At 34.6% G+C, this 27,009-nt stretch overlaps 1 protein-coding gene across 2 annotated transcripts in view; it reads left to right on the top strand.

The window, feature by feature from the left end:
- DPYD (dihydropyrimidine dehydrogenase) overlaps window positions 1-27,009 on the top strand; it is a 795,862-nt gene that overhangs the window by 415,131 nt on the left and 353,722 nt on the right. The window contains exon 14 of one of the 2 annotated variants that reach the window (XM_019747023.2): window positions 15,103-15,267. The exons of the other annotated variant lie outside the window; for it this stretch is intronic. Within the exon in view, the coding sequence (XP_019602582.2) occupies window positions 15,103-15,267 (165 nt within the window). The remainder of the gene's footprint in view (window positions 1-15,102; window positions 15,268-27,009) is intronic. 2 annotated transcript variants of the gene reach the window in all.

The raw sequence follows: 27,009 nt of genomic DNA, 5'->3' as shown, positions 1-27,009 counted from the left end.
TATTTTCTCCCCCCCTCCAAGCTCTGTTGAGGAGTAATTAATAAATATTGGCTATTATTTCTGTTGACTCATTTGTCTCTAACATTTTGAGTAGTACTTTTGTACATAGGGGATCAGAATCTTTAACATATCATTTTTGTATCATTTTCTTTCAGCTACTTTTTATAACTTTTTAAAAGATAAAGTTTGCCGTTAGCTAAACAGTATGCTACACAAGGTTAAACATCAACTAATACAATAGTATTGTTTTTTAAATTCAGCGGTTCCCTGCCCCACCTTTTTTACACTCTCCTTTCTTGCTCTAAGCAACTACTTTCAATTCTTACCATTTTAAGTTTTTTTAAATCCATGCTTCTAAATAATACTCTTATTGACATTTTTTAGTTAAAACATTTTCTGTTGACTTCCTGTTATACTTCCTGAGGATTTAGTTCTCAATGATTGATATTTACCTGACTATGTCTGTGTAAATATTGTTCTTTGTTGACCCAAGTGTTAATTATGTTTCCTTTGTCTTAAAAATGTTTGTTTTATGTCGACTTATTAATTGTAGAGAGAATACAGCTTTTCTGTCTCCGGCTTCCAATGACATAGTCTGTTTGATTTCTAGTTGATCATGTGGCGATGCCCATGTATACAGTCATCAGTTCAGTTGTTTGAAGCATGTGTTTGTGATGGGCAAGTTGTTGACTACACCGATATCCATGAGGCGACCTCCTGTTTCATTTCTAAACCCCTGGTCCAAATTTCCAACAAGATTTGATTCTGTTTTGTTTCCTACATTTTGTATTCCAAGCACCTATAATTATTAGCATGTCTTGTTTTGGTGTGTGATCAGTTTCTTCTTGGATACTTGCCTAAAAGTTTTCAATTTCATCTTCTTTAGCCCTTTGTAGTTGGGACATAGACTTGAATGATGGTTATGTTAGTAGGTTTTCCTAGAAGTCTAATTGACATTATTCGGTCAGATCTTGTATTATAGCCCCTAACTGCCTGTGCTACATCTTGTCTCAGTAGTAAAGCCACTCCATTTACTCTGAGTTTGTCATTTTCATAGTAGAACACTTTGTAGTTGTTGACTGGAAATGTTCCACGCCAGTCCATGTTAGTTACCTGACACCAAGCACTGCAACGTTTAGCTGTTCCACTTCTTGCTGGACAATTTCCAGTTGACCTTGGTTCATGCTTCCTGTTCCAGGTTCTGATTTTATGCATTGTACAGCATCATACTTTCTCCCATCTTGGTATATACCAGCCGCTGGACATCCTTCCATCTTTGGTCTAGTTGTATCATCAGCAACAATGTTTTTCGTGATAGTTCTCTGCTCTTCCCAGTAAATATTTGAGTGGTTTCCAACCCGAGAGTCTCATCTTTCAGCACTCCTTCAGATTTCATTTTGGACTATTTCATCATTGAGTTTTCAAGGTAAAATGAAAAGAAAAAAAATGAGAAAAGAAAATGCAGCAGTGGTTTACTGCTGCCTCTGCTGCCCAGTATGTGGGTCTATACCACATGTGCTCAGGTCTGTGGCATAGCAGCCACCAAACACCTATGAAATGGAAGTGCCCCTATGGTGGAGCTGTTGTTAGGTTAAGAGTTATCTTTAGCCAGACAGAGGTCTGGACGTGTGACCATGAGTCATGTCTGGGCTACCTCTGGGTTTGCTGATTATCTGGGGGAAAGCCTAGGTTTCTGCAAGGTGTATATATAGAGAGAGGAATATTTTTTCTAGAGCTAGTATTTAAAACTAAATTTAATCAAAGTCATAGGACCCTCGGTTTCACTGTATTTTCTCTGCCAGAAAAAGACTGAGCAGATTGTGGTACTTACCGTGAACTGTTGATAATAAACGTTAGAGTAAATCTGAAGAAGAGCACTGAAAGAAATGTAGGGCCAAAATGACAAAAAATAACATCCCTGATGGATTTAAATTCCAAATAAAAAAACAGATTTACATTGTTAAACTCAATTGACCCAGAACCGGAAGAGCTCTGGACTGAAAGTGGAAATATTATTAGGCAAGAATGCAAAAAGACAATGCCAGAAGTAAAAAGGAGAGAAAAATTTAGATGGATGACAGAAGAAACACTTAAAATCGTTAAGGGCAGCAAGAGGCAAAGTAAAAGGTGACAAAAGCAGGGTTAGAATCCTGAATGCAGTTCAGAGAAACCATCAGCTCTGGAATCTGTTGAATCGTTTTCACCTTGCGAGTCCATGGCTCCCTCAGAGGTAGATAACTTAGCTCCCATCCTCTGATGTGGCTGCATCTCATCACTTACAGGTTACTTAATGACCAAACTCAACAACAAGGTCCCGTAGAGTGGACTTCCACAGGACTCTCAAGTATCTCACTCTCACATTCCTGGAGTTATTGTTGTAGGGAGGATTTGGCCAGAGGTCAGGTCTTCGGGAATCCCTGAGGCTAGAGCAGAGGTCAGCAAACTAAGCCTACCACAGGCTAAATCTGGCCTTGTGCTTAGTTTTGTAAATAAAGTCTTATTGGAATACAGCCATGCCCATTTTCTACAATAGTGTCTAAAAAGTGGTCTTGATAGTTCAAATAGAGTCCTATTATGAATAACACATTCTGACGTCCAGAATTCTCAGTTTCTTTGTTTTCTTGGCTATTTATTTTTGTTTTGATTCTAACTTATAAAGCCTTTCCCTATGAAGCCAGTTGGATCTCCCATTAAGTGTAACATGATTATCCCTTATGAAAGTGGGGAAAAAAAAAAAAAAAACTTGAAAAAACTTTAGAGGACACCAACAGGAAGTTTTTCAAATGTCCTTCAATTTACTTGTTTGCATTTCTTCAAAAGACACTTGTGCAAAGCAGTTTGGAGTTTAGAATAGCTTTGAAAGCATATATTGTTCCAAGGCTAATTTTAACCTGTGATAAAGATGGCTTTTTGTATTCAGTTGAATGTGAGATCCAGTAATTGTTTGTCAAGGCTAAGTGCTGTAGTACATAATACGTTTTTTAAATGGTGTTTTGTAATTATAATACAAGCATCTTTATATCCTGATGTATGGAAGAATGCTATTGAGTTGGGATATTAGAATTATGAGAAAACAGACTTTAAGCTTTATTTTTTCAATTATTAAATCTCATGGCTGCTTAACTTACATTAGGGGAGTTTCACTTTGTTTATTTGCTCAAATGAATGATTTTTCATTAACTGAATGTCTTCACAGATTCTTGGCAGAAATAAACTTTTTCTTTCTCCCTCCTACTGCATCTCCCGATTTTAGTCAATAGGATATTGGTGGGGAGGATTCCCTAAGATAGCCAAAGCGTGTGTGTAGATTGCCTGAAGTGATTTTCATATGAGTTTAAGATTACAAAACAAAAGTTTCTTCTCTCCTTTTCTAGGTTCTTCTGGTTTAACAATTGACAAGAGACAGATTAACAGGAGAAAATCAAATTTAATTTTGTATGTATGAGAGCTCCATAAGAATAATACGGGGGCCCTCAGGCAGTTGGGGCATATATGTCATTTTAAATTAAGGAGAAGAGGTAGGAGTCTGGGACTTAAAACAGGAGGAAGGCAAGTCCATGGAGATGGAGAAACCAACATTTAATAAACGTGTTTGCTGGGCCATGCAGAGACACTGGGACACAGAGGACTTCGGTCTCCAAGCCCTACTGAGTTCCCTGTACCACACCCAGCCCATTATCTCTGGTTATAGTTATATGCCTGGAACATGTCTTAGGCAGTTAAGAGGAAGGTAAAAATGGTCTTCCTGAGCCTTTTGTTTCTTAAGACTAAGCCTAAAATAATCCTCATGCCAAAGAGACATATTTTGTGGTGGCAAAATCCTATTTCCCCACACCTCCAAGTCATAAATTTGTCTCATGGACCAAAAAAAGGGTTTCAGAAAGCACCATTTCTTTTTTTTTTCCCCCCCAGATTTTATTGGGGAAGGGGAGCAGGACTTTTTTGGGGAACAGTGTGTACTTCTGGAACTTTTCCAAGTCAAGTTGTTGTCATTTCAGTCTTAGTTGCAAGGGGCGCAGCCCACCATCCCTTGTGGGAGTCGAACCGTCAAACTTGTGGTTGAGAACCCGCGCTCTAACCAACTGAGCCACCCGTCCGCCCCAGAAAGCACCATTTCTGAAATGTTTTCATGTTGTACATTTTATAGTTTTGTGGATAAATGATTTTTGTTGTGCTAATCAGTGGTAGCTGCAAATGATATTAGGGATCCCATCGTGTACAACCTCATCATTCTGTTAGAGGAATGACTAGAAGCCGTGCTCTCTGAAACATCATTCAGGGCCGTGTGTAAACAGTGGAAGTCGTGTGGAGGAAAAACATACCAATCTTAAGTCTCAGATGGCTGAGTCCAGAATACTTCCACCCTCGGGTCTGCATCCTCTTTTTTTTTTATTCCCTGCTTGATAGATTTTCTTGTTTTCTGGGTTTGTTGTTTTGTCTTGTTTTTTACTTTTTTTTAACTATGAAATATAGATGTGTACAAAAAAAGTATATATAATTTAGATATACTGTTTAAGAAATAATAAAATGAATACCCTTTTCCTCATTTCACAGGATGAGATCTAGAATTTAAGATATTCCTGTTCCTTTGATTTTCTCTGTTCTCCTCAATTATATCCCTTTCTCTTCCCTTTACAGGTAATGACTTAGATTTTGTGATAATCATTTTCTTGCTTTTTTATATGTTTTATCACATACAATAGTACCCCCTTATCCACACTTTCGCTTTTTGTGGTTTCAGTTATCCCATCAACTGCAGTCTGAAAATATAAATGGGTAATTCCAGAAATGAATAATTTATACATTTTAAATTGGTACTCTTCTGAGTAACATAATGAAATCACGTGAGTCCCATTCTATTCTGCCCAGGATGTGAAACATCCTTTTGTACAGTGTATCCAGGCTGTGTGCGCTACCTAGCCGGTAGTCACTTAGTAGCCCGGTTGGTTATCAGATCTACTGTCTTAGCATCACAGTCTTTTATGTGCCTAAATTATAAATTAAACTTCATCAAAAGTATATATGTATAGAAATAAATAGTATATGTAGGATTCAGTACTATCTGCATTTTCAGATATCCACTGGGGGTCTTGGAACGTATATACCATGTATGTGGGGGACAGTGTATGTATTCCCACACAGTATGCTGTTTAGTTTTGCCTTTTTATACTTTTATAAATATAATCACACAGTTTATATTTTTATGCAACTTGCTTTTTTCTTATATTGTTCAATAATTTTCATATCCATCTTAGTTGAATTAGTAATAGTTAATTCATGTTCTCTGCTGTATACTATTTGTATCATTTCTTTTGTTTGAAAATGTCCTTATTTTATCCTCATTCTTGAGTTATAATTTTGAAGGTATGCGATTCTCAGTTCACATTTTTTCTTTATGGAATGTAGTTTACTGTCGTCTAACTTCCATTAGCACTGACAGGAGGTTCACTATCAGTTGGTTTTTCCTTTGTAGGTACCATATTTTGCTACATGTAATGCACACACATGTTTTTGGCCCAAACTTTCAGGGAAAAAAATCTTTCATTTTAATTTTTTAATTCAAATTTTTATTTGTTTACATTTAGGTACTTGTTTTTTGTATTATAAAGGAATTGATTGTAGCACTTACTTTTTAGCGTATTATGATACAAGAAATTTTATGTAACAAATAATCACAAAACACAAGAACAGATACAAGGTTCAAGAAATTTTATGTACCGGTAACAAATGTACAGTATTTATGCATCATAGAAGGCCATGAACTCTTCATCGTTGCAAGTTTGTCGTGTTCAACAAAACCGATTATCATGTTCCAGGGTATTATTTTGCATATGGATATCATTGTTGATTTCTAGAGTTACACTTTTATCTCATATGCACTCATAAATAAAAGAATTAAAAACATTTATATAGATATGAAATTAGTACTACCCATGTATAATGCACATCCTTATTTTTCCCTGACAAATTTGGGCAAAAAGGTGCGCATTATACACAGCAAAGCACAGTAATTTTTTGTTTTTGTTTTTGTTTTTTTTAATTCTCTAGTTACTTTTAAAGTCTTGTCTTTGTTTTTGGTGCTTTTATTTACTACAATGTGTGAATTTAAAAAATTTCCTTGAGCCTGTGGGTGTCCCTGAATCTGAAGATTGGTGTCCCTCTGACAATATCAGTTGAAATATTTCCTCTCCCGATTCTCTACCATTATATTTTTGTGAGCTCCAATTAGATTTCTTCTTTAATTCTCACTCTATCTTCCTTGTCTCTTTACCTCCACATCATGTTTTGTATTTCATTGGTTTGTGCTGCCTTTCTGGCAACTCTCTCAGATGTATCATCACGTTGATAATCCTCTTCAGCCATGTCTAATCTCTTGTTTACTCCAAACTATTAAGGTTTTCTTATTCCCAATTATTGTTGTTGTTTTTTTAAATATTATTTCCAGAAATGCTTATTGCTTATATTTTAAATTGTCATGGTAAGTTTTTGAGTTTCTTATTCTTTGATTATACATTCAAGTCCATCTTTGATTTTTAAAAAATATTAAACTTTCATTTTATATTCTATATCTGAAAATCTCAGGATCTGATTTTATACCTTTTTTCTTCTCACTGTAACTTATCGTGCCTTTTTCCTCATTATTTTATCACAATTCTATTGTGAACCTACATTCCTTGGAAATGTATGTATGGGAATTTTTTGATACCTGGGGTAAAAATTCCTCCACAGAGGGTTTGCCATTGCTTCTACTACTTATCTGAGGACACCATGACCAGGAGCCACTTTTAAACCAAATTTTCAGCTTGTGGTTTTGGGGCCCACACAAGTTAAATTGTCCAGGAAGACCTTTTCTTTTCCATCCAATATGAAGGCTTTTCAGGATACATACCCCACCATTGCCGTATAGTTATTTTCTAGCTCACAAATGAAGAACACCCATTTTGGTTGGTCCTACCTTTATGTGGTGGTTTCTAATCTACCTACCACCATGCTCAGGCCTTCGCTTTGCTCTCTCAGATGTTTCTAAGCCATTAGAACTCAGGTTCTAGGCCACCAGGGACTGGAGAAAACTTGAGGGCAAATCACCCTACAGCTAGTTTGTCCTGGGGGATCTTTGCTTTGTTGTCATTTCTGTTCTCTGAGAAATTTCCTTGTTTGTTACCAATAAAGCTGTGCATCTTTTGCTTTTGTCTAGTATTTTTAAATGTGCTCTATTATGAGGGCTTTTTCTCAATATCTTGTTTAACCATATTGCAGAAATGGAAAACACCTGTCTTTTAGATGCTCCCATCCTTAAATAATGACCATTTCATTTACAGTGGCTTCTAGAGTAAAACCCAAATATAAAGTTTTATGTAAAGTTTTTAAAAATTATTTATCATTTTCAATGAAAATTCTGCTCTAATACTTGTAGATGATTAATAATTATTAAAACCGACTCATGCTTACACCTTCACAGCTGCTGTTTTGGGTCGTAAAAGATTTCTTCAAAGCATATCACATGAGCATCTTATAAGCAGGCTAGCAGAAACTTCTAAGTTAATTACAGTTTGGCAGAGTGTATCTAAAACCTCTTATCTGAACAGTGAACCCAATAATTTAATCAGTCTGTCTGTTGATTAATCATGTTCTAATCCATCTGATATCAGCACCAAAAAAGCTCTTCATCTGTTTCTTGTAAAAGTTATCTCTGTGAATGCACAGCTGCTGGGAGCTATTGGTATTAATAACTTGAATAGGAGTCAGAATACAATGGATTCTCAAAGGCTGCAGAAAAAAGTTTCAACTCCTTAAAACAGTTCCAGTTCTGAGTTCCATTCAGAACTCTCTAATCTGACTCAACTCTTAACAATCTTCACACCCTCATTTGCTGCCGAGCTCCTGGTTTTAGCCCATGCACAAGTTAAGGCCAGTTGCCCAAACTTTCACAACTTCTGCTTTGTTTCTGAAGTTGGTGAGTTGATGAATGAATAAATATTTGTTTATCAAATGCCACACGTCAAGCATGTGCTATAATATTTCACGTAATACCCTATAACCTCTCTATGATATAGAGAAGCCAATTTGACAGACGGGAAAGTCAAAAAGCAAAATGGATTACTTTTTAGTGTCCTGTTTACAAAGTTATGAGCTCTTTGAAAAAAGGCAAGAGGATAGACAAAAGCTACACAAATCTGGAACCCAGTATTTTACCAGCCAGACATAAATAAAATTTTAAAAGTTAATCTCCATACTTGTGCAGTGTGAGACACCAAATCTTTTAAATGTTTGACACTATCCAGGATGTGGGGGACATTTGGCCTCATGTAAGCACTAGAAGACATGAATAAAATCCCTTCCTTGGCATATACCATGTTTCCCCGAAAATAAGACCTAGCCAGACCATCAGCTCTAATGCATCTTTTGAAGCAAAAATTAATATAAGACCCATTCTTATTTTAATATGAGACCCAAGTCTTGTGTAATATAATGTAATATAACAATAATGATTATAATATGATATATGATATGATATGATATGATATGATATGATATGATATAACACAATACTGGGTCTTATATTTTTGCTCCAAAAGACACATGAGAGCGAATGGTCCAGCTAGGTCTTATTTTCGGTCAAACATGGCAGTAGACATTCAGTACATTCAGTTTTCATTCATTGTTTTCCTTTAGGCCTAATCAGGTTGTAGATTGTTTTCCTATTCATTCTAGAATACAATGTGTTATTGTTTGTTTTTCCCTTTACTTCTTCAACATTCTTATCCTCCTAACATAGGGTTTCCATTCACTCAGTTCAGCCCAGCGCTGTACTCCAGGCCATTTTGTGTCACCAGTCTTTAGCACAGCAACACATTGAAATTACAGCATGCCCATTGTAGTCTAAAATATGAGATGATTTCAAAGGATCCTTAGAACCTTGATCTTGCATGGTTTGGGGTCACAAGAATAGGAAATGGATTATAATGGTTGATTCAAGACTATGGAAAGTTTCATTTCACTAAATGATAATATTTTTGTCTTTTTTACAGCCATTTTCTGGTTAATTCCACTTAATCAATGTTCATCTGGTATATTCTTCTGAACTTTCTAAATGAACCTACTTAGACTAGTCCTGCTGCAGTGTACTCCTTCAAGACCACTTGTTCAACTTCCGTTACTTCACCTTTGTTTACATGAACATCTCTGTGAATCCTGATTAATTCTACCCTGCTAGACATAGTTAATCAGACAAGGGGTGAATACTGAACCCAAGTTCAGCCCATCAGAGTCTCTGCCACCAGTGTTAAAATTGGGCCAGAGAGATTATAAGTTTTGGGGAGTGATTATACCTATAATGTGTATCTTGGGACATGTCCATTATATGAACTGAGACAGAGGAAGCCCTTTGTAGGCAGAAAGAAGAATGAAGATATGATATATACAAATAGAAGTGGAGAGAAGAGACAGAGATATTCCTAACTGCATTACCTTCCTTGCATTGTGTGAAATACTAATTTTCCTTAAAGTAAATGTACCACATCTCACTTTTTAAAATTTAATTTGTTCAAGCTGATTTTATTGCAAATAAAATGAGTCCTAATATATCGTATACATCATTCAGTCTTCACTATTATTATTATTATTATTATTATTATTATTCATGTCACATAAATACACCTGAATTCCAGGTTCATCTCTAATGGCTAGAACTGTGCAACAGTGGACAAGTCACTTAATTCTCTAAGCCCCAGTTTTAGCCTGAGCAGCAGGATGATAGAGTTGTGAAGATCAAATAAGATGATGTATGTGAAAGATTTGTGCTATAAAAATCTAAATTATTATTGTTTCTGCAATTTCAATCCCACTATTTCTCTGATAATATCTCTTGTATTTCTAGGATAACATTGTTATTCTTGTTTACTGTATTTTCCATCTGGATAGACAGATTTAAAGTTCCTGATGACAAAGGGGTAAATTTTGTCACTAATTCAGGTGTTTGGGTACTATCTTTAAGAAACTATGGTGGAAAAATTGATGTATTAAGAACAAATTCTCATCCTACCCATTTCACCCATCCAAAACAACCAACTAGACATTATTCTGGCATATAAAGTTTATTTTTGAGAGGGATCAAATATTGATATACTTAGTTCATGAAAAAAATAAAATGTTAGAGAGTTCTTCTATTATAGTGGAGTTGCATTGGAAACTGGGCCACTGGTACATTTTATTTTACTTGTTGCTATTCCCAGGGTAGCAGTATGCCAGATTTATAATAATGGAATCACATCATATCATATAGCAGTGTATTATTGTTAGATTTATTTGCAATGTGATTCTCCTCTTTTATGGATAATGTATAGTTAAAGTGATATATTTTAGAAGACTATTTGTACTTCAGTGCATTTCATTTTTGAAATCCTAGCTTTAAAACCAAATAATTAAAATATTTGTTTGACAAAAATAACCAGTTCACAGCAGAATCTTGGAAATTAAAAATGAAACAAATATCCCTAGGATTTAAGTTACAGATTTTCACGTAAACCAATCAAACTTCCTTGATAGCTTATAACAATATTCACTATGCTACCACAAGTCTCATTAAACAGATTTCTCATTCTACCATGCGTTTCTGCCTTTCAGGAATAAAGCTTCTTTAAAATACTTTGAGAAATCCATTCATCCCCAATTTTTCTCTTATCATCTACCTACTCTAATAGGTAACCATTCTCTAAATTATTTTTAATTATTCTCTTACATTTACATTTTGTCACATAAGTATGTTTCACTAAATAATATGTTGTATCATTTTGCTTGATTTAGGCATTATATTCTATATATTTTTTCACAGTTTGATCTTTTCATTCAACAACATATTTCTAAAATTTATCTGTTCTGGTACAGTAGCTGTGGTTCACTCCTCAAATTTTACATGTAAGTTTCATCTGACTTTTTTGGACCCTGACTCTTTTCTTCATATCTTACCAAGACATCTTTGCATAATGGCCTTTTTCTATTTATTGAGGCCACTGTGACTATCTTAATCCAGTAGTAACCATGGAAACACTATAGTTATTTTTTAGGATAAGAAAGTTCAAGTAAATGATCTTAAACAAATATAATCAGTCTGTTTACCATTTAAATCTCTTTACTAATGCTGAAAAATCACTATAATCACTTCAAATGTTAAGAGGTCACTAACACTTGATTGTTACAATGGTAGTTAAAATATCACATAAAGCAGCAATATCACCTAACACTTCCTTATCTATAAACATCATCTTTTTTTAAATCTGAATATTTTTAATGCTGAAGATTAGAACTATGGTAATTCATCTTCTTTGTGATAGAGAATGAACTCTTATTTGTTCTAACTACCCTTGAATATGTTTATTTTCATATTAACTCCCTTAAGCAAAGCTAATATGATTTAGCTATTAAATACTAAAGCAAATTATTATCTTATAAAGTCATACCCAAATTCTAGTTTTCCCAGATTAAAAGCTTTAGTAAGTTGTTGCCCAATTATTGAAGCTCTAACTCTAATCATATCATCATGGATAATTGTATAAGTTTTCATTCATTTTTCACTTACTTTAAAAATTATAAGAAGCCTCAAGTCAGTAGAGAAGGTTTTTGACAAAATAGTAGCAAATATAACTGAATTTGGGAAAGAAAATCCAGAATAAAATATCTAGTACTGATTTATCACTGGGCGACAATGAATTTTGACATTTGAGTTGAATTTGGAATATGCTTAATTTTTAAGTTGCTATGATGGTAACAATTGACTCGTGGATAGTTGACAAATTTTACATGGTAGGCATCTGTAATTTGAGTGGTTATTAAGTATCTTTTATTTGTTTGAATTAAAGAAAGAGAAAACTGACTTGTTTAGAGAAGTACTGCCTATCATAATTCAATCAAAAGGAGTAAACAATCCCTGTCATAAAATAGATAAAATTTCCCTTTGATTTGCCTTGTTCCTGTTCAATCTTGGTTAAGGAGATCATTAATAATCCTCCCATGATATATTTACAGTTTAGCACTGGATTATACAAAAGTAAAATAACCACAACATTAATAATAAACTTAACTCACAGTACTTAAAGGAAAAACCTCTAATGGTAGAATTTTAAGTTTTAAGGTATCACTGGGTGGTGGGAGGCATTTTAAGAAGGAAGCATTTGCTTAACTGTCCTCCAATTAAATTATAAGTTTGTTGACTCTTTTGGATATTGTGGGTTGCTGGACTAATTGATATTATGATTACTATAAAATAGCATATGGCTTAGAATGCTGGAGAATCAAGTTTTAACTTAGTATAGGTAAAATTCTTCCATTCTGTGTTTTTTTAATTTTGTGATACTAAAAATCTTCCTATACATGCTCTGAAGATGTGGGCCTAGCCTAGGGCACAGATAAAAGAGGCAACTATCGGTGGGTAAGGTCCTGAGAGGAAGAAACCATCTAAGAAGTCTGCTATGTGACCATGGGCCAGGTTAGGAGTTCACAGCCACCTGAATGAGAAAAACTTACAAGTCAGTTTGTATCTGAATGGGGCCATTCTGTTTGGTATTTGGATCCTAGAGATCAGGTAAACCCAACAATTTAGGGCCAACAATCAGGAAGGTCTTAGAAGCTACATGGTGATCAAGTTGAAGAATGCTGCCTGTCATTGAGGCTGTATGTAGGGTGGCACAGAGAGAGCTGGGGTCATGGGCAAGCTGTATTAGAGCACGCTGGTACCACGATCCAGACATAGTGGGAGGTGGGTCTGTATTCAGAGAGAGTCCCCAAGGAGTCAGAGGAAGCAAGTAAAGACCCCGATTCTAAAGGAATGGACTAGTAGGAAAGGATGCAAGCACAGAACCAGTACCTGAAATGTGAATATAAGCCTAAATCCCCATGTCTGGCCAGTAATAAGTACTTTAGACTCCCCGCAGCTCCGGACAGAACCTAGTCTAGTTCTTAGGGTTTTAGTCTAGCCTCCTTCAACAAACATTTGAACACCTACTGAATGCTAGACTGAAAGCTGAGCACTTAATAGTGAACAAGTTATAGCTTCTTCCCTTCCAAAGTTTGTACTCAGTGAAAGGCCCAGATAAGAATATAGGCAATCACAATAGAGGACATCAGGGGTGCCAGCTGAGGGATATATATGTTGCTACGGCGGGGGCTTGAGCCAAAGACTAATGGTGTCAGAGGGATCAGAAAGGCTTCTCTAAGGGACTGAAGTCTAGGCTAAGACCTAAAGAATGGGCAGGAGTAGGGACCATGCTAACACAAATCAGATTTGTTGAATAAGCTGAAAGTACCGCTTTCAGGCCAATAAATTACAAAATGGTCATTTAAAACAGGTGCCCCTTCATTTGGGAACTACCCAGTGCCAGGGCACGTGTCTTGGTGAACTGAATATGGACTCTCTTCACCAACTTGGCCGAGTTGTCCTGTGCAGACACCATGGTTCATTTAGGTGAAGAGCATTTGGAGTAGGGGGCATAACTGAGAAAAGGAGGCTCTCAAGGCTTACAGTATGGCTTTTTTGGGACAAAGAAGAAAAGCAGCCTCATCTGAGTGAACCATTTCCAGAATTGTCCCCTCAGGCCAGGGCGGCACAGCAGCAGAGGACTGTGGGGCAGCTGAACTGGCGCCACCGCAGGAAGGCAGAGCACTGGTTTCAGCTTTTGCCAACGTGGAAATGTGACCCAGGCGGCTGGAGCTTCCTAGAGTGATTCTACTTGTCATTTTCCCATTAAAATCATGTAACATGGTTTCATAATAGCAAATCAAAGTAAGGCTGGTGATGTGGCCCACAATTACAATAGAAGTGGAATGGCTTAATTAGTAAAACATAAACTAGCAGAATTCCTATAAGTAAAAATGTACATATTTAAGGAGTCTTATTGTAACATTTATACCATTTATTTTATAATATACTAATTCAAATGTAAAAGTGAATGTAAATTACCAGAAATTAACATGCAATGTGAAGAAAAGTCCTTTTATCTTCTGCAACTGTAGCATTTGGCAGATTCAGGAATAAATAATCTTTTGTGGCAAGGGTATGCCTTATCAAACATATGCAGATCAGCACTAATTAATGCTAATTAAGGTTTCCTGTCTATCTAGTTGGAAAAACGTCCAAATGTTATGAAATCTAGTTAGTATGCCTATTACGCTAATTGTTTTATATGGGGTGGTTCTTAATTAAAATATGTAAATTGACCTTAATTGCTATATACTAATGGGGGTTCATGTTATCTCACTAAAAGTGACAAGATGGTGAGGAGGGGGTACTTAAATGACTAATTCTGATAAATCCTTAACTATGTGACCTTTACTCAAAATTAATTTTAATTGGAATTTGGCTGAAGAAACATTTTTCTTTGTTTCTTTTTACTTTTTGGTAATGTAAGAATGTTACTCTTCTTTGTTAATACAGCCCTAGAAGCCATTATTGATTGTTAATTACACTTAACAAGCAAGTTAACTTGACAGTTTACTGTATTTATTGTTATCAGGAAGTTAACTTGTTCACTCTTGGGAAAAGTAAACTCTCATTGAATGTGAAATTATAGACTCCATAGGTAAGTTGGCCCAGTTAGTTTGTTAGAGTATGTGTTCAAGTTTGATGAGCCAGTACTACTAATGTGTATTCGGCTGATTTACATTGGGATTACTTTTTAGGAAATTATTTTTTCTTTACAAACCTTAACTCTTATTAATTGCAATTAAAATCTCATTGGAGATACTTAAATTAAATGGACTGAAATGATATTCTTACATTTTACTTATGTTTTTATTTATTACTTAGTTGGAAACAAATTAAAATGTGTGTGCCCAAAACCAGTGTGAAGGAATTTATATTTTTTTGGTTTTTTCACTATGCTAACCTTACAATTACAGGAAATAATTTAAATAACACTAACAAATAATGTACTTTACTTTCATTTGGAAGTAGTTAATGTTCAACTGTAATTTAAAATATATTTTAAAAATTAATCTGTGAAAATGTGAGAAGGGACTTGGCAAAATACTGTCATATGGAAATGAGCATAGAATAAAAATCATAGGTTTCCTTTGTCAGAAAGAGACTGAATATTTTTACTCTTTCATCAGGACATTGTGACAAATGTTTCACCCAGAATCATCAGGGGGACTACCTCGGGCCCCACGTATGGTCCTGGACAAAGCTCCTTCCTGAATATCGAGCTCATCAGTGAAAAAACAGCAGCATATTGGTGTCAAAGTGTCACTGAACTAAAGGCTGACTTTCCAGACAATGTAAGTGTGATTTAATGTCTAAAACAAAAGAATTGGCATAAGTTGGTGAATGTTTATTTAAACATCCAATTCATAGGCTTATAAATATTAATGCGTATGATATATTTTATTAAAGAAACTGCCAGTTGCTTTGCTGATGCATAGAAAGATTAAAAATTAAAAAAAGAAAGAAAATCTTGAGAACTCGTAAAAATCTGCATAGTGTGAGGCTTTGTTATAAATGGGTGACATGTAGATGGAAGAAGTATCTACAGAAGCAGGAGGAAGAGAAATGAAATACTCATTTTATTGAGTTGGTTTTCACTGTATGTGGCTAGTATTTATGAAGGTGATGACCTTACAAAGAAATTGCAGACTATAAATCATTTTAAATATAAACCAGAGGCAGAAGCAGAATATCTTTTTTATATACTTTATTTCTGTCTTTTCAGTGGAAAATAATGTACCTAATAATTTTAATACCCTATACTAAATGAGTCAGTGGTCCTTTATAAAACGCCTTTTTCTTTTAAAATACTGTGCACAAATATTATAGTAAAATGAGACTTACATATAATATTTCCTTGTGGACTTTCATATGTTGCCTGTAGTTTTCAACCTATAGATAGTATTTTCTCTTCAATAATTGGTTAGGGTCGTCCTTAATATTATTCTTTCATTCTCTCTCCCTTCCCCCTTCCCCCCATACACACAAATGCACACATGCACACATACTCATTTCTCTCTCTCTCTCTCTCTCATTCTCTCTCCCTCCTTCCCTCCTTCCCCCTTCTTCCCTCTCCCTCTCCCTCCCTACCTCCCTCTAAATGAGCTGGTGGTGAATCGAAGTTTGAGGCAATGTGTGTGTTTATGTTGTAGAAAAAATTTTTCTACATTGATCCTTTGAAGACAAATAAGAACAGTTCAAGTATTCTAATGATAAATAGTTTAAAATCTAATGAAACTTGTGGATGTTTGCCCACAAACTGATAAAAGAAAAGCGTACAAGGGACTTTATATGTCAACTATTGCCTAACCCATTGAGGTTTTTTGTTTGTTTCAGAAAGCTCTAAGTGTTTCAAAATTCTCTCTTCCCTTGAAACAAAATATGATAGCATAGACTATAATTTATCTTCCTCAAGTCAACCTTTCAGATGTGAAGGGAACTGTCAAGAATCATCTGAAATCTATAGCTTCTGCTTATTAGGAATTTTTCACTTTTTGAGCTTGATGATGCAATTATCCCAATTTTCTCATTATATAATCAAGTCTAATAATAATTATGTTGATCTGTTTGTTTTTCTAAAGGGCATACATCTTTTAGGAAGCTTTTCTTAGAATGACAAAGACAGAAAGTGGTCAACCATGAAAAGAATTGATATATTTTTAAGCTTGGTCTATTGTGTTAAGCTCTCTGCTAGGTATTGACCATGAAATAAGATAATAATAACAACAATAATAATAACAATAATAACACTAATAATAAGTGTGGGTGCTATAGTAGTCTGTGCTAGGTATGGTTATAAATGTTTTATAAGTTTTTACATTATTTAATCTTTCAACAACCTTATAAGATAGGTACTATTATTTTCCCCATGTCACAGATGAGGAAACTGAGGCACACAGAGGTTAAATAACATGCCCAAGGTTACAAAACTGTTATATGGTGAGGCCAGATTTTGAACTAAAAGTTTGCTTTTAGCACCCATGTTCCTGTCCAATAATAGTGCTCTCTCATGCATATGCCTATGTTGAGATATTATTTCAGACCCTTAAAAGTTCAGTATGACTTTTTAATGCAACATAAGAATGGTATGAAATATAATTTCTCAAATATTGCTTCAATAGTATTTAGATAAACCAATGTATCAGGAAAAATAAATCCGTTTTCCTGAAAAATGACTCCCACCAATTGCTTATAGTAAGCTCACCTGATACTTTCTATCCTCTCTCGGGCTGGAATAAGATGTTATAATAATGGCCTCCAAGAAATGACAGTAAGTAGACAAGAAAGCTGAGATGAAGCTCTCGTTTTGCGAGTCCACAGTCAAGTAGGAAGAAGAGACATATTTGAATGTTCTTTTCAATTTCCTTGGAAACAATTTTCCTTTCCTATAATGCTTTTTCTTCTGAGGAAACAATGCATGCTTTTCTTGTTCCTAATTCTTCCACCATTTAGATTATGCTCATCATTCTGTTTCTGTATTCTCAGAACTAATTTTTAAGATTTTTACTCCCCGTATTAAAAAGATAACATTTTAAATACAATTCAAATGGCATTCCCATTTGAACCCATAGAAATAACATGTGTGCACCTAGATACAGCCATGCTGAGAGTAGAATATCCCCCACTGTTTTGGAATTACTCTGATGCCAAACCCAATGAGCTGAATGAAAGGCAGTGACCCTTCATTTTTCAAGTTTAATTATCACTCTCACTGGAGTTTTCCCACATCATTCTCGAGTGTGCGGCTGCCACCTTTAATGACAGGGATTGGATAATTCAGCTCAGTGTGGCAAATTTTAAGCAAGGGCTAACTTTTCTGAAAAATAAATTGTGTTGGGGGGAGGGGTGGTGCATAAAGGTCTGCTAATATCAGCATCTAGTATCTCTGTTTCAGAGAGGGTAGGCACTAGGTGACCGTGAACTAGAAGAGACAGCTGGAAGAACAGCTTGACTATAAAGGCATTGAGACCCCCTGAAATATGTTGTAAGGGGTTGTTTCTTAACTATCACAGAGTTATACCAAAGCCTACACTTACACTAGATTTCTGCTCAGCTTTCAAGATTTCCTTTTATTTATCTGTGATTTAAATTTGGCACGCTGATCACTGTAGTGACAATTTATTACTAAGAGTTTTTTTGTTCCTAAACTGTGATTTTGCTATGCTTATTATGAAATCTACTGTATAATTAGGGCTTACAGGAATCAATTTTAAGTGAATCCTTTTATTCTCACTGCCTTAGAAACCATATACTTTAGTCTTGGAAAAAATTGTACTGAAAAATACATGCTGCTTTTTGTCTGAATGCACTGAATTAGCAAGCAAAGACTGACATTTTCTGTCATTTGTGGCAGCTATAGTAAGAGTTAGGCAAAAGATAGGGGGATTCAGCAATGAATCAGCAGGTGAAGATAGAAAAGGGAGTGATGGCCTTGTTAGAGAAATTGATAAAGGAAGAACAATAGATATGTGCTCGTAAATACACTTCTATTACAATACACCTAATTTCTACTGAGATGCTTTCTCAGTTCATTACTGAGAGATGAGCATTAACCACATTTAGTTCATAATAACTTCAGAGTAGTTGTTCCTCATAGGATTCCTGAAGGTGTTTTCCTGACCAGTAGCCTGTACATGCAGAGTGCTTACCCTTGTGTATGCACCACGGACTCCTTAGGCACCTGGTGAAGTCTAAGGGCCTCTTTTCTGAAAAATGTTTTTGAATGCATAAAATAAAATATATAAGGTTACAAAAGATTCCCATTATATTACACTAAAATTCTCAAAATATTTTTAAGAATATGTGGTATAGTAATATACATTACTCTTTAGTAAGCCTCTAAAAAACACAATATAGTGGGAGGTCTAATAACTACTGCTATTTTGACCTAATGGCGACTATAAGTGACACCTAGAGAAGTCTGCAGCAGCTGTACAATGATTTTCTGTCACTGTTGTTGGTGCAAAGTTACAGGTATTAATAGTGCTATTGTGTTTTATTGCATTCATGGTTGAGGAAATGCTAAATTTCAATGGGAGGTCAGTGAAAATAAAGACCGAAATTTTTTCGCATTCAAGTTCATGAATTCCCTGTATTCTATCAAGAGTTCAGTGGGCCTCAGATTAAGAATTTATGTCCAGTGATTCTCAATTCTGGTTGCATATTATAATCGCTTGGGAAGCTTCAAGAAGAGTGTTTATGATTAGACCCTATCCTAGTTCAATCATTGAAGAAATTCTGGCATGGATACAATGAATATATATCTATGTGTATGTGTGTATGTAAGTATGTGTGTATGTCTACATACATATGTATGTATACATTTGTAGGTGTGTATGTATTTTTATAAAGCTTATCTATTGATTTTATTGCATGTATAACCAGTATCATTCATGACCCTTGACATACGCATATATCACTAAATATTTATGAAACTCCTCAAAGTTAGGGAGCTTTTCATACGTGCCTTGAACTACACTAAAGGCTTTATGTATCTGTGAAGCAGAAAATTTTCCCTTTTTACATATGAGGAACCTGATGTTTAGATATGTTGCATTAACTGTCTTGCCTCACATAGCTAGTAAGTGAAGGCAATGGGACCAGAAATCTTTCTGTTGCACCTTGAAGAGGTAGTCCATTTGTCCCTAAGGAGTCTGAGGAATTAAGAATATATGGTATTCCAATCCTCCTTTGTGCATCCACTCAGATGGGCCAATTATATTGTACCCTCTTACCTGCAGACACTCAAAAAAGAAAACAAAATATTTTCTTTTGAAGAAAGAAGTTCTGTCTTCAGCCAACCATGATTTTCTCATTAGTCCTAGTGTAGCACGTTTTATAGCCCAGCTCTTACTGCTTTGCAGGGATGGAACTGACTATAGAAAACAATGGCAGGACTCAAGGTGACCTCGATTTGAACTGTTAGCTGGCCCCATCTTGACATCTGTATTTGAAGATAGAGAAGTTGAGGGATTGAGCCAGGTCCAGCTCTCCTTCACGAAAGGAAGCTGCTCACTGCTTATTCAGTGGATACTCCTCACCTGAGAATCCCTGGACTGTCCTACAGGGGCCGCAAAGGCTGACTCAGCAGAAGTGGGCTTCCTTTTCTTTGCAGTATTTACAGTTAAGTCCCACTCATTAGAAATAGTGGGGTTTAGTTACTCAATCTGTTTAGAAAAATGAAATTTGGTAACAGATAAAACTACAATATGTGTATTGTTAGGCCAGCAATGACCTGTACCGGGTAATTTTTGCTTTCTTATCACAGAGTTTGTAAAGTCCAAGCTCTTCACAAGCTCTTCTCTGCTCAAATCCCAAAGAGGATATTTACTAACAGAAATGTAAACATCCTTGCACAGGAGGGAGACCTCCTTCGCTCCCTCTGGAATTTTTTGAGCTTGTCAAGTCCCTGTTTCTGTCAATTTCTACATGTTTCCATGCGGATTTATTTTAAATAAAGTAGGAAACTACTGGAGCAGGTATTGAAAGGAAGGCTAGAATATCCCCAGGAAATGCTTCCCTTCTTTATACCAGAGCTCAAGTAGTGATTTTCTAACATCATTCATGAATTCTAGAGGGCCTCTCCTACTTACTTCCTAACCTCCCCTTTTGCTGAAATCCAGGATGATTATCTAGTGGCATTACTGGTATTTTTAAAAACTATCTCATTTGCAAAAAATAAAAATGAATCATAACAATAACAGAAATTTTAAAAGTTAGGGTGCGTGGAGGCAAAGCAGTCAAGTTATCCTAACAAATCTCTGTTTTCACTTTCTAGAGTTAATAGATTCTAGACTCTTAAGACATAGGGTTTACATCCAGGATGGATTTGAATTTCAGCATTATTTGCTATATATTGATACTCTCAGCCTCGACTTCCTCCTCTGTGTGATACAATACCTACTCCCAGGTTGTTGTAAAGACTAAATGAAGTGTGTGTGTGTGTGTGTGTGTGTGTGTGTGTGTGTGTGTGTTTGACACATAGCAGTTATTCAAGACTATAAATTATTAGGTTGGTGCAAAAGTAATTGCGGTTTAAAAGGTTAAAAATAATTGAAAAACCGCAATTACTTTTGCACCAACCTAATATATTGCATAGAATACCTTTAAGCACTTAGTTCTTATTCACATATAAAATAATCACATATAAAATAATAATTTGTTTTCATGAAATGTTCTGAGAGGAATATTTGAGAAGTGGAAGATAAAAGTATTTTTGTAATTCTTGGAGTATATTGCCCAATTGATTTTCAAAACATGTGTGAACTAACAGTTTATCTAAAAGGCACTATTTCAGAAATAATTACCAATTAAAAAAATTATAGACAAACTTCTAAATACGCTTTTTAGTGATTGTTCTGAACTTGCGTTGATTATATGTCATAGAATGTAAGGTCTTCTGATTCCTTGTCCAATGTTTTATTCATTATATGTCCTTGCTTTAATATTATTCATTTATTTGACTTAACAGCTTCCAATTAAAATAAGACTTAAATAATTGACAGTTATTTTCTTGGTATCAGCATAGAAGCAAATAAAATTAAAAGCTGTTTGATTCCACAAAACAAGAATAGCTAAAATGAATTGGAATATATAGTATAGCTCATAGTTCTATGATTGATTACTGGCTCCATGTACCCATGTATTTTATTGAGATAGCATATTCCTAGTTCCTTAAAAGAAAATGCTAGCTGTAGCCTATATGGGATATTGGAAACTGGATTTACCCTCCCAGCTGAAAGCAGCATCAAAATACTTATAAAATATATGAAAAAAAAGACCAAGAACATCAGTAGATGAGGACAGTGGTCACTGAGAGATGGAAAACAAGGAGGTGAGCTGCACCATAGCCCCAATAAGTTTCCAGACCACATTAAGGGAGCTGACCCCAGAGACCTCCCTGAGTTGAGGAGACAAAGCTGAGAGTTCAGAGAGACCAAGGTGGCTAGAATTCACAAGACAGAGCACCAGGAAGCAGAGAGCTGCATACAGAGAGAACTCCAGAGATATGCAGAGGGTTTCTCTTGAATATTCAGGAGGGTACAGATCTGCTTCATGCATGTGAGTGAATTGTGAGACAATGCAGAAAGAACTTCCAAGTGCATTAGAGGGACTAGTACTCAGTTCTTACCTACATCTGGACATAGTGACTCTTGCAGCCAACCAGACTAGAAAACCCTATGATTCACAATGAGCCGTGGGCTGAGCACTGCTTTAGTCATGCCAAACAAACATTAAAAGCAAGATCTGAATGGATCAAAATGGTACCAAATAGCTTAACTGCAACTCAAGGATATCTATAGGAATACAAAAATATCTAGTACCAAGCAAGATAAAATTCACAGTCTGGCATCCAATTAAAAATTACCCAGTATGTAAGGAAGTAGGAAAATATAACCCCAAATATGCCTAAGTGGAAAATCAATCAATTAAAATTGTGCCAGAACTGATGCGATGTTAGACTTAGCAGGCAAGTACATTAAAATTGTTACTAAAGCTATATCCCACATGTTCAAAAAGTTAAGGCATGGAGGATTGATAAAAGACTTAATCAAACTTCTAGACCTGAAAACTACGAGTGAGATGAAAAATATACTGGAGGTTATTAAGACCATATTAGGCACTGAAAAAGAAATGATTAATAAACTTGGAGATACAGCAATAAAAACTATCCAAAGTGAAACACACACACACACACACACACACACACACACAGAAAGAGAGAGGGTGGGGGTAGTAAACATGATTAGTGAGCTGGGGGGCAACTTCAGTAGCCTAATATTTACTGGCCTCCCCAAAATTTGAACAAATGATGCCCCAAACTTTTCCAGTTTTGCTTAAAACTACAAGCGCCCAGCCCTCCAGAAAAAACAAACAAAACCAGAAACACACCAAGAAACTTGATGAATGCCAAGCATAAGAAACATGAAGAAAATTATACCAAAGTAGTACGTTATAATCAAATTAATCAAACTTTTGATAAAAAGAAAAATCTTAAAAGTAGCCCAAGACAAAAAACATGTTCCATACAAAGAAACAAACGTAAGGATTACTGCTATGATAATCATGAAAAACAATGCATACTAGAAAACACCATCTTTAAAGAGCTGAAAAAAGAAAAAAGAAACTTGTTGACCTAGGTTTTAAAATTCAGCTACATATTTTTCAAAAATACAGGTGAAATAAATGTACTTCAAACACATAAAAATGGAAAGAATTCATCACCAGGAAATCTGTACTACAGCAAATGTTAAAAGAAAATGTTTTCGGTAGAAGGAAATTAATGCCAGGTTGAAACATGGGTCTACACGAAGAAATTAAGCGCACCAGAGTTTGTAATTACCCTGTTTCCTCCAAAATACAACCTAGCCAGACAATCAGCTCTAATGTGTCTTTTGAGCTGATTGTCCGGCTAGGTCTTATTTTCGGGGAAACACGGTACATGGGTAAATATATGAGTTTTTCTTATTAACTCACATTAGAAGAGAATCGGTTGTTTAAACAAAAATATAAAATAGTGTGAGGGTTTATATCACATGCAAAGGCAAAATGTAGAACAATGATACAGAAGTTGTGAGGAAAAAATTGAAGTATGCTATTTTAAGCTCCTAACACCTTGTGTAAAGTTTTATATCACTTGAAGGTAGACTGTGATATATCCTCTAAGATCTACACAACCACTAAAATAATGTGACAGAGTTATAGCTAAAAAGCCAGCAATAAAACTATAAAATGCAATCATACAAAGTAATCAGATCAAAAGAAGGTAGAAAAGGAGGAAAAGGGAATAAAAAAAGAGATGAGATGAGTAGAAACCATATAGTAAGGTGATAGAGTTCAACCAAACCATATCAATAATCACATTAAATGTAAATGGTCTAAACACTCCAATTAAGTCAGAGAATTTCAGATTGGATAAAAATGCAAGACTCAACTGCATGCTCCTTTCAAGAAAAATTTAAATATAAAAACACAAATAGGATAAAATTGAAGCAATGGAAAAAGATATACCATGCTAACTAATCAAATATAGTCTTGTTATATTAGATTAATAGCAGACAAAGTAGATATCAAAGCAAAGAATATTAACAGGGATTAAAAGATCATTTTATAATGATGAAATGGTCAGTTCATCCAGAGGTGATAACAACCCTAAATGTTTATGTACTTAGTAACAGAGCTTCAAGATACATAAATCAAAAACTGATAGAAATGCAAGGAGCATTGAAAAAACTCATAATTATCATAAGAGATTTTCATCCTTGCCTGCCATTGATTAATAAAATAATGGTGTAAGGCTACTAAAGATTTGAAAAACATGATCAACTTATCTAATTAACATTTATAGGACGTATCATCCAATGACAGCACAATACACAGTTTTTTCTAGTACATACATAGCATTTTCTAAAATAGGCCATATTCTGGGTCATAAAAGAAGTCTCAATAATTTTAAAGAACTCAAATAGTGAAAGTTGAACCACAACAGAATTAAATTAATAATCAACAAGAGTTGTAAAATCTCCAAATATTTAGAAAATAACTAGTACATCTATATAATCCTTGGATGAAAGAAGAAATCATAATGGAAATTAAGAATTATTTTGAACTGCATTAATATTAAAATAAAAATATCAAAATTTGCAGTATGCCATAACATCTTTACTTGTAGCAAAATTTACAGAGTTAGTTGCATATGTCAAATGGAGAAAGGTCTCAAATTAATGACTGCATTCACCTTTAACAACCAGGAAAAAAAAGAGCAAATTAAACCCAAAGTAAATTTTAAAAGGATATCAGATCAGAAGAGGAAATTGATGAAAAGGAAAACAGAAAACATAATAGAGAATATCAAGAATGGTAAAGCTGATTCCTTGAGGTACTAAATAAAATTGATAAAACTTTAGCCAGTCCAATAAAGAAAAAAAGAGAGAAGAAACACAAATTACCAACATAAGGAATGAGAGAGGTAACATCACTGCAGATTCTACAGATCTTAAAAGGAAAATAACAGAACATTATGAACAATTTCATGCAAATAAATTCATCAACTTGGGTGAACTGGACAAATTCCTTGAAAGACAAACTATCAAAGCTTGGTTAAGAAGCAATTGATAACATTAGAGAAATTGAATTTCTAGTTCAAAACATTTTTATGAAGAAAACTGCAGACCCGGATGGCTTCATGAGTGGATTATTCTAACCATTTAACAAAGAATAACTCCAGTTCTACACATACACTTTCAGAAAATTAAAATAGAGGGAATACTTCCCAACTAAATCTGTCGGCCAATTCCCTGATACCACAATTAGACAAAGACAAAGAAAATTGTGGAACAGTGTCTCTCATGAACATAGATATGAAAGTTCTAAACAGATTCTAACAAATATAATCTAACAATATGTAAAGAATATAATACATCGTAAGCAAAAGAGGTTCATTGCAGGAATTCCAGGTCAGTTTGGCAATTAATATAATTCACATGTTACAAACTAAATAACAACACGAACTATATAATCATATCCATAAACTGAACAGAAAGACATTTGAAGAAATCCTAATTTTTAAGATATCTCAGCAAATTAAAAATAAAAGTGTAATTCTTTAACCTGATAAAAAAAGAATTAAAAACAAAACAAAACAAATCCTACAGCTAATGTCATAGTTAATGGTGAAAGACTGAATGTTTTCTTCCTAAGAGAAGTAAGATACAGTATCTGCTTTTGCCACTTCTGTTCTACACTGTGCTAGAGTTTCTGCCCTGTTCAATAAGAGAATAAAAAGAAATAAAAGATATGCAGATTACAAGGAAGAAAAACTGTTTTTATTCACAGATGACATGATTGTTTATGTAGAAAATCCAATTGTAGCAATAAAAAACACTTTATTTACTAAAGAAGGCAGCTAGCCTACAAGCTGTTGTTTTCAGATTTGAGTTTTTAAAATACAGCATTAAAATATTATTTATCTTCATTACTAACTTTTCTTGCACTGCCTTAAGTTGTGCACTCCATTCATCTCATCTTGGTCTGGTCTGCCAAAATATTACCTTAAATAATACGTGAGTTTAGCAAGGTTGCAAGATATAAGATCAAGTTATAGAAATCATTTGTACTTTTTATGTACTAGTAGTAGACAATTGTAAACTGAAATAAATATGTGATATTATATCAATATACCAATAGCAGCAAAAACATGAAATAGGGATAAATCTGACAAAAGATGTGAAAGACATGAACAGTGACAACTACCATATTTTGCTGATAGAAATTAAAGACCTAAATAAATGGGACGTTATACTATGTTCAGTGGTCAGAAGCATTCACTGTGAAAAGATGTCAAGTATCCTAGTATTGATCTGAAGATAAAGTGCAACCCCAATCAAAATATTAGCATGATATTTTTTTTTAGAACTTGGCAAGTTGATTTTGAGATTTCTTTCAAAATGCAAAAGCAGTGTAGCCAAAACATAGTAGCCAAAACAGTTCAAGAAGAACCAAGTTGAATGTTAAAATGCTATGATTTCAAGACTTATTTTTAAACTATAGTAATCAGGGAAGTATGGTGTTGACAGAAAGATAGGTAGACAAATAGATTAATGGAACAATAATAAGTCCTAAACAACAATCCACAAATTAATTGTATGAACAACTCATTTTTGATAAAGGTGCAAAAAGAAAATTCAATGAACAAAATATGTATACTCTTCAACAAGTGATGCTGGTAAAAGTGAGTTTTCACAAGCAAAAAAAGAGTAAATGTTGATTCTTCTCTGACACAGCATTTAAAAATTAATTTAAAATGGTTGTAGACCTAAATGTAAAACCTAAAACTATAAAACTTCTTAAAGATAACATAGGAGAAAATCCCTTTTACCTTAGACAAATATTTCTTAGATATATACCAAAAGCACAGTCCTTGAAAGAAAAAAAAAAGATAAATGTGATTTCATTCCAATTTTAAAAGTGTTGCTCTCCAAACCCATGTTTAAGATGAGAATACAAACCACAGACTAGAAGAAAATACTTGCAAATCA

The sequence above is a fragment of the Rhinolophus sinicus genome, linkage group LG14 (assembly GCF_036562045.2).
Source record: "Rhinolophus sinicus isolate RSC01 linkage group LG14, ASM3656204v1, whole genome shotgun sequence".
In the NCBI taxonomy this organism is placed as follows: Eukaryota; Metazoa; Chordata; class Mammalia; order Chiroptera; family Rhinolophidae; genus Rhinolophus; species Rhinolophus sinicus.
The sequence above is the reverse complement of the archived record's forward strand: the minus strand, read 5'-3'. Positions and strand labels throughout refer to the sequence as shown.